Here is an 8,680-nt window from a genome sequence, read left to right as displayed (position 1 = left end):
TATTAAGGCTAAGGATTATATAATTATTATTGGTATATAATTTATCCTTAATTAATTTTTAGATAATTTAAAACTAATTACGGATAAATTTAAAATAGTATAAGGATTTTATAGCTTTTATAACTTCCGGTTAGGCTATAACTGTCCCTATTCTTAATAGGACTTTATAGCCGGTTATTCCTAAGAAATATAAAATAGCGGTTATTGACGAAGAATTGGACTTATTGGACTTACTATTAATCGAAGAGAAAGAGTAATAGGAAATATAAGAGGAGGAGTGGTAAAAAGTATAGGAAGAAGAATAGGAGGAGGAATAAAAGGAAGAATAAGAGGAAGAGTAAGAGGAAGAATAGGAGGAGGAATAAGAGGAAGTGTAGGAGGAAGAATAGTAGGAAATATAAGAAGAGGAGTAGGAGGAAGAGTAAGAGGAGGAGTAAGAGGAAATACAAAAAGAAAAGTAGTAAAAAGTATAAGAAAAAGAATAATAAGAAATATAAGAAAAAGGGAACGAGGAGGAGGCGGAGGCGGAGGAAAATAGTCTTATAGAAGTCCCCTTTTAGAAGAATAGTAATATAAGTATTTTAGATCTATTTTTAATAAATTATTGATTTATCTCTAATATATCCTTTAGCTATACTTGGCTAATTTAATTAATATTTAGGTTAATATCTAATTAATAAAGAAGATATATAGAAAGCGCGATGATATTGCTTTTTCCGCTAAATTTATTTATACGGTATGTAAAGAATTTAAATATACTTATAAGTTTCACTTTAAATATATTTTTAATAAATCCTTTATTAATTATTAATTTATTATAGGTCTTCCTTCCTACCGTCTTAAATAGGGCGGTAAAGGCTAGAACTACGCTATTTAGTACGAATTCCGCCGCTATCTGAATAAATTTACAGAATTTACTCCTTCTTCGTCTACAATTTAAAATATATTTTATATATATTATAAATATATTATCGGACTTTATATTTCTCTACGGGGGAACTTTGGGCGAGCGAATAAAATTCTTTTTCTACGGGGGACTTTTATATATACGACCCAAATAAACTTATAAAACCTAATTTCCTCGTTTACAGCTTAAAATATATTCTAAATATATTATAAATATATTATCGGACTTTATTCGAACTACTATTATTAATTTAATATATTGAATTAACTCTATATGAATACGTATTATAATAATTGTATTAATCTTTTTCTTTTGTGGGTTGGACTAATTTTGTATGTGAATATACGGACTATGGGCTCAGGAAGCTTTGGGTATGGGGTCGTGTCATCTGACCACTCGAGGATATGCTGACGATCATTGCCAATCGGTCCCTGCAGCTCAGCCTTTTCGTCATGGCGGAGACTCAGTGTTCTCGGCGTTCGATCTGGAAAACCTCAAACTGTTTTGTTGTTCTTATCAATGGTGATATCTGGGAAATGTCGACGGCCGTTGTATCAAAGTCTATCACCACTGCATTGACACTTTGACATTGACAGGCGCGACACACGGGCAGGCGGGAGCGCCAGGCACCCAGGGGCACTGACACTGGAAAGAGGGACCCGACAGATCCAGAACCCCACCTTCCCTTCAGCTTTGCCAAGGCCAGGCCGTTCTAGCACCTGAACTACAGGGAACAACCCCTGTGCACCCCTCACTACAGGCGGCCTTAACAGCTTGGCGGAGCAGAACGGTGAACCAACGCGCAAAAATACGCAAATACCGTTATTGAAAAGTTACACTGCTAGTGTACACTGCGCGAACCAACTGCGTATCACGAAGTTTTGATACTGTAGAAAAGCTTCCACTAACCTGGTGATATCAGACAAAAATCTGAAAAGTGTCTTGGAGAATCCTCATCACCATCAGCCAGGGAATATCAAGAGAGGTCATTGCGTTGCCGCTCCATAACCTGAAAATTCTAGGTCCCGGCATCCCAACACCTCACTCACTCGTATCAAGACCCCATCTCCCCTCTCCACCAAGAGGGGTCCCTTTTGAAAAGATGTCGAGTGATGGGCATGAACCAACAACAATGACCTTTGAACTGCTCAAGACCGCCGTTAAGGATGGCGGTGCCAGACTCGGTCGTTTGGCCTTCCCAGGTCGTCGTACTGTCGACACCCCCAACTTCTTCGGCCTTACCTCGAGAGGTGTCATCCCTCACGTAACCCCAGACAATGTCGAGAAGCACTTACATACCAATGGCACTTACATGGCCTTGGAGGACTGTAAGTCATTGTGCCCTCACTTCTTGGATCATAGTCTAACAATTTCACAGTCATTGAGCGCCCTCAGCAAAACATGACCCGCCCACCCCCCATCTATGAGACTCCCTCGCCCATCAACAAGCCCCTAAACAGCTTCACGGCCATGCCCTCCTCCATCATCACCGTTCTCGGCTCCAGGAGGCTTCCCGCCGTCTCCTCCCCCATGGGCAACACCAACCAGACCGTCTCCGTCTTCACCTCCACCGGCTTCCAAGCCGTCACCACAAAGCAGTACATCAACGCCATCCAGACTCTCAACCCAGACATCGCCATTCCCCTCGCCGACCTCACCCACAAGACCAGCACGCCCACCTCCAAGCGCGCCCTCCGCATGGCCGAGCGCGCCGACGACTGGATCAAGGAGTGGTTCACCGAGATGTACGGTCCAAAGTCCAACAAGGAGCCCTCCAAAATCGCAACTTTTGCCCCCGTGCTCCCCATCAGCTACTCCATCCAATGGGAATACATCGAGCGTTTGTCGGAAGAGCACGCATCCAACCCCCGCGTCCTCTCGGGCCTAGCCGTCTACGACGCCGACTTGATCCCCGACGTCTCGACCTCTTACCAAAACCTCGACTCCCTCCCCCGCTTGGCTCTCACCACGCCATCCACGCCTCACCAAGTCCTCCGCCAGCTTTCCTTGGGAATGGACATCTTCCTCCTCCCCTTCCTCTCCACCGCCTCCGACGCCGGCATCGCTTTGTCATTCACCTTCCCCCCTCCTGCATCCGAATCATCGGGGCTCCTCCCCTTGGGAATCGACATGTCCTCCCCCGAGCACTCCATCTCCCTTGAGCCTCTGACTGAATCCTGCACCTGCTACGCCTGCACCACGCACCACCGGGCTTTCGTCCAGCACTTGCTTGGCGCCAGAGAAATGCTGGGTTGGACTTTGTTGCAAATTCACAACCACGCTGTGCTGGCTTCCTTCTTCGCTTCCATCCGCGAGGCGCTTGCGGATGGTACCTTTGAAGACAAAGCGCGGCAGTTCGCATTGAGGTACGAACCTGAGATCCCTCAGGGTTTGGGAGAGAGGCCGAGGGCGAGGGGATATCACTTCAAGAGCGAGGGGCCGGGCGAGCAGAAGAAGAATAAGCCTGGTTGGAGCAAGTTTGAGGGTGAGGAGGGTGCTAAGAACATTGAGGAGAAGGTTGCGGATCTTAGGATAGACGACGAGCAGAGTGGTGCTTCGGGTTTGGGATCGGGTGTGGATTCGGTGGCTGAGACGCCGTTGGTCCCGGATGAGAATGCTGATGCGAAGGATTTGGAGGAGAAGGGGTTTGCGGAGAAGGTGGTGGAGGAGGAGAAGAAGTGATCGACTAAACGAGATACCAACAGAAGAAGAAAAGAAATAAGTGCATTTTAGGCATGGTCTCTTTGAAAAAGCCATAAGAATTATGTATGGCCTAGGTGTGAAGCTGGCAATAGCAAGGACATGTTGACCTCTAACAGATCTCTTTGCGCTCGTCACGTTCTATCCTAGAAGACTTCATCCATCAATATTCCTTTCTTATCTTGATTAATGAACCGTTCCAATCAGAAAGTTGACGATACCAAAGTTTACCTCTGTACACTCGTAGAAATATCCGGCGATCAGGGGACCCACTCGGTTAAAAGCGGGGCTCCGGAGCCCGATGGACGGACGGACCCGCTCCGGGCAACGAACGATATCGTCATCTCATGAAATCCCCAGCTGGTCCGTTCTCCTTTCCTTCCACAACTCACAACTCACAACTCATCGCTCATTCAGCGATCGACACCCACCCAGTCAAACGTTCAAGCTCGTCTCAGTCAGGACATCACCGTCACCTCGAACATTCCAACGCTTTTCGCAAAGCTACACTGGCCAAACCACCCCTCAAAAAAGATCGACCACCTACCACCTACCCACTCAAGAAAACCATCCCAACCAAGCACCCAAAGAAACCACAACAACAAGAAACCAAACCATCATGCCTCAAACACGCATCCCCCAACCCGAAGACTTCGAAGCCCTCAAGTCCTCCTCCGGCCTCCACGTCTCCCTCCATTACCCCACCCCACCCGAATCCACCACCTCCATCCTCCTCCTCTTCCACGGCCTCGGCGACTCGGACGCGCCCTTCCTCTCCTTCGCGCGCAACCTCTCTCTGCCCGGCGTCTTGGCAATCTCCGTCCGTGGCATCGCCCCCCTCCCGCCCTCCCTTTTGGGCTTGCCTTTGGACAGCGGCCCGACGAATAACTTCCACTGGGGCGACGACCTAAAGCTCGACGGACGGACTGGCGAAATAGATATGGATTCGGGCTACGAAAAGGTCTGGGAGGTGGTGATGAACAAACTAATTGGGGAGGTGTTGATGGGGAAATGTGGGTGGGAGTTGGGCGATGTGCTGTTGTTTGGGTTTGGACAGGGTGGCGGGGTGGCGTTGGGGTTGGGGAGTAAAGTGAGGATTTGGGAGGTGGTTGGTGGAGATGAAGAACCCAAGGTTAGGGAGGTGAAGGAGGGGGAGGAGGTGAAGGAGGGAGTGGTTGAGACGACGAAGAAAGAGAAGGCGTTCAAGGGGATCGTGTCGATTGGAGGGGCGTTGCCGCCTTCGATGATTCCTAGTATCAGTGCGAGGGAGAAGGCGAAGACGCCCGTGTTGGTGTTACACGGAAGCGAGAGTGAGTATGTGGGTGAGGATGAGGTGGATTTGATTAAGAGGGAGTTTGAGAACGTGAAGGTGGTGGAGTGGAAGAGGCCGGATGATGGAATGCCGAGGAGTAGGGAGGAGGTGCTGCCTATGATGGAGTTCTTTGCTGAAAGGTTGAAGAGTGGGTGGCCGTGAGCAAGCAAAGGTTCGATAGTATAGGGCAGGGTAGCAAATTGCAGAAATAAAGCTATGGGACAACCTCGATGGGTATTACGGCTCGGGTCAACTTTCTCTCAGTTATCGAACGAAAGTGGTCTTGGTGAGCCTCGATTTCTGGTCCACCAAAACGATATAAGAACAAGTAGAATCAGGAGCGCAACATGAGACTATCTAGTGCCAACTGTCAAGGCAGATTCGATCACCTTATCATGGTCAATGAGAAGGGTGGGCGACTTATGCTACCCACTTAGTAACGAAGTTCCAGCGAGATTATGATGTATTGATCAGGATCTAGCATCTAACGAATGACCGACTACCTGTCCCATACATATACCGGTAGCCCGACTGCTGTTCTTCTTTCCTCCTTTCCCTCATCTCCTTTCAAAATAGGGAGGTACATGATGTATATAAAAAAGCAAAAACGCCCACGAGACCCGGCATTGGCGATAGCGTAACAGCATTGTCGCCGCCTCCCTTTCGGGATCAAGGTACTCGGTCCCAACACGCCGTCCCAGCGATGGCGTTAGCGCACTGTCGCTGTCGAGATATTGATGAGATAGAAAATAAGGGTATCCAGTAAACTCGGCAAAGGCGACAGCGTATTCAAACACGGATGGGGTATCATAAACAATAAGCCAAAAACTGAAAAGCAAACCACCGTTTTTTCTCGTTCGTCCTTCTCGTTTCGTGTTCGTCTTCTTTTCTTTCCTCGTTGTTTTGCTCGGTTTAAATCTTGCCTCGTGTTGAGGTGACGATGGGCTGGGGAGAAGTGATAGCGTAGAAGCATTGTCACTTTATCCCGGTCCCATCATCGTTGATTAGTGAGGCAAGAAGTTTGTCGTATACGTAGTCGTGTCGTGAACGGAGACGGGCCGTTCGACAGTTGTCGTAGAGTGAATTTCGCAAAGTAAACCGGTGCGACGGAGATGAACCACATCAGATGTAGCCCTCTCCTGGTGGTTGTGTGTGGCAGCAACAAAGCTTCACCCTTTGTGCTTCCGTGGAGAGTTCGACGGTGATGGTTTGACGAGACCGCAAGCTCAACTCCCGTTTTGTCTCTTTCAGGGAAACAGATTAGTTCTTCTTCCTCCCCAACATCCCCGAAAACCCACGCATCTGCCTCTCGCGCAACGCAGCACCGTCCTGGATTTCTTCCGCAGAGCTGCCACTGCTCGCCACAACCCTTTGGCTCGGCTCCATGCCAAAGATACTGAGGAGAACCGTCAGGACAATACTGCTAGCAATGCTCATGGCCAGAATGCCAATCATGGTGTAGTTGCTCTTGCGGTACTGATGAGGTCCCTTGGCCGCATCCTCAGGCCAGCCGGTGTAGAGGGCATAGGTAGTAGTGATACTGCCCAGGTTACCGAGTCCGGAGACGAGAGCGGAGGCAGCAGCAACGCCGACCTCACGGTGGCGCTTCTGGAAGATCTCGTTCGTCCAGGCCATGCAGACAGGCACAGTGGGACCGAGACCGAAGCCGATCATGAGCAAGCCACCGTAGCGGGCCCAGTCATTTCCGAGGGCAAAGGTAGTAGTGAGGAGGCCAGCGATTTGGATGAGAGCACCGGTGCTGAAGAAGACGGCGCGGTATTTGTGGAAGCGATCGGCGAGGCCGGTGGAGAGGAGGATAGCGACGAGGTCGCACTATTGACGTTAGTATTCCGTAAACAAGAACAAGCGAGTTTGAACCAGTGACTACTTACCAACCAAATAGGCGCAAACAACAAGCTAACCGTAATATCGCTAAAGTTCGGGTTGATGGAAGCAATGATGACGCTCCCATACAACTGCGTCCCGATACCAACACCCACAACCCCAAAGTACATGAGCACCAAGGGCCACAGACGCCAGTCAATCAAGACATACCACAGATCCTTCATGTTCCAAGGCCTGGAGTGATACACCCTCTTGAGATCCTGGTAATGAATCAAGGCGTCCTCGCCCGTCAAGGCCTCCGGGCTCGTCGGCAACCACCTCAACCACTTGTGTCTAACTCTCTGCTCGCCCGGAGCCAGCGGCCGATCCGGCAACCAAAAGAGCAGAGCGATGCCCAGCGCGATGCCCAGCACTCCGTAGACGAGGAACATCCACTGAAAGCCCGTGAATCCATGTAGCCCATCCATCTTCTGGAACCCGGCCGACACCAGGCCGACCACAGCCGCTGACAGCTGCGATGCGGTGAAATAATAGCCGATTCTCTTGCCGGTGCGGCTGGGCGGGTAGAAGAGCGTCAGGTAGAAGGACATGCCGGGCCACATGCCGGCTGTCACGAAGCCGAGCAGGAAGCGGAGGAACTTGACGCTCCAGGGGGCTTTGACTGCCGTGAAGCAAGTACCGATGAGGCCCACGGCGAAGACGATTCTAGCCATCCAGGCGCGGGGAGAAAGTCGGCTCATGACCAGGTTGGAGGGCAGGTCGAAGATGACGTAGGAGACGTAGAAGAGGGCGAGGGCCGTGGAGGTGTCTTTGGCGGTCATGCCCAAGACTGACATCAAGTCGTGGTGGACGTCGCGGTTCATGGTTTGGGCGATGCCGATGTTGGAGCGGATGGCGGAGCAGAGGAAGTAGAGGATCCAGAAGGCGGGGATGATTCGGAGGTCGAGTTTGCTGTGGTTATGTCAGTGGTGAATAGAGTGGTTGCCGATGGGGCATGAGCATACCGATATATTCTCTCGACCCTGTCAATGTCATATTGGATCTGGTCAGGCTGGATAGGAACTTGGCCGTTCTCTAGCTCACCCTCACCGTCTGATGGGAGCTTTGCCATGGGGTATGGGACAACGTGTGTGACATTCTCCCCTAGGGGAGTGTCAGAAGGCTTCTGAGCCATACTGAGACGAGAAAGCAATGGAGGAGCGTGCTAATCGTCTGTTCTGACCAGAATATGGTGTTGGCGGTGACGTATGGGGCCAGAGGAGAGGGATATATGGGGAGTGGTGGTCGGGCTGGCCGAGGTGGATGATGGTTGGTGAAGAGATGAATAACAGTGAGGGAGAGGATGGAGGCGCTTTATATTCCTATGATGACTCTTCAGCCCGGCCACCAGAGTTGTGTAAAAGTCGAAACTTGAGGCGACGTTGAGGCGGTCCGCGGATGGCCTTGATGGAGCCCCGGAGGAGATACGCTGCATACGCTGATGCAGGTCGGAAATACTATGACCAAACGGAAACCCCTCGGTAGCCTAGAGCCTCAAGAGGTTTAAGCCGAAGTAAACAACAGAATGAATCGCAGAATTCCCACAGAATGACAATGCCCGTTCAAAAATCAAAAGATGCAAAATGTCCGCGGACCAAGTTCAGCTTCGGAACCCGCGCGCAACTTCCCCCAACGTCAAGATGACATCCACCTGCATCGCGATTGCTGTTCTCCAACACTCAACACAGCGATCAACATGAAGAAGGAGGGTACGGAGGGGCACTCAACACAAAATTTGCTCAACGATAGCGGCGTTCGAGAGCTTCTTCAGTGGATTGTTTTAGCCGACCCCACCACCACGGGCAGATCCACCCCCACGTGCCCACCTCTTATGCCGAGCTCAATGGCAACTTCCGCCAAACATGATTTGTGAATTG

The 8,680-nt window shown here is 50.2% G+C and overlaps 3 protein-coding genes across 3 annotated transcripts; 2 read left to right on the top strand and 1 right to left on the bottom strand.

The window, feature by feature from the left end:
* Nucleotides 1-1,752: 1,752 nt before the first annotated feature.
* B0H65DRAFT_95059 (tRNA-guanine(15) transglycosylase-like protein) lies at nt 1,753-3,807 on the top strand. Its single transcript, XM_062831599.1, has 2 exons — nt 1,753-2,235; nt 2,286-3,807. The coding sequence occupies exons 1-2, from the start codon at nt 2,010-2,012 to the stop codon at nt 3,587-3,589; spliced, it is 1,530 nt and encodes a 509-aa protein (XP_062683949.1). The 5' UTR covers nt 1,753-2,009; the 3' UTR covers nt 3,590-3,807.
* Nucleotides 3,808-4,226: 419 nt separating this feature from the next.
* B0H65DRAFT_419151 (Alpha/Beta hydrolase protein) lies at nt 4,227-5,081 on the top strand (the record flags this gene model as incomplete). The annotated part of the gene is made up of 1 exon (XM_062824190.1): nt 4,227-5,081. The coding sequence occupies one exon, from the start codon at nt 4,227-4,229 to the stop codon at nt 5,079-5,081; it is 855 nt and encodes a 284-aa protein (XP_062683948.1).
* A 1,098-nt stretch (nt 5,082-6,179) lies between these two features.
* On the bottom strand, nt 6,180-8,338 carry B0H65DRAFT_567341 (major facilitator superfamily domain-containing protein; the record flags this gene model as incomplete). The annotated part of the gene is made up of 3 exons (XM_062830364.1): nt 7,769-8,338; nt 6,812-7,715; nt 6,180-6,752 (listed from the first exon to the last, which is right to left on the bottom strand). Exons 1-3 carry the CDS (start codon nt 7,936-7,938, stop codon nt 6,180-6,182), a joined length of 1,647 nt encoding a protein of 548 aa, XP_062683947.1. The 5' UTR covers nt 7,939-8,338.
* Nucleotides 8,339-8,680: the final 342 nt, after the last annotated feature.

This window comes from Neurospora tetraspora (genome assembly GCF_033439725.1).
Source record: "Neurospora tetraspora strain CBS 560.94 chromosome Unknown B0H65scaffold_2, whole genome shotgun sequence".
NCBI lineage: Eukaryota > Fungi > Ascomycota > Sordariomycetes > Sordariales > Sordariaceae > Neurospora > Neurospora tetraspora.
Note: the sequence above shows the minus strand (reverse complement) of the source record. Positions and strands in the feature narration are given on the sequence as shown.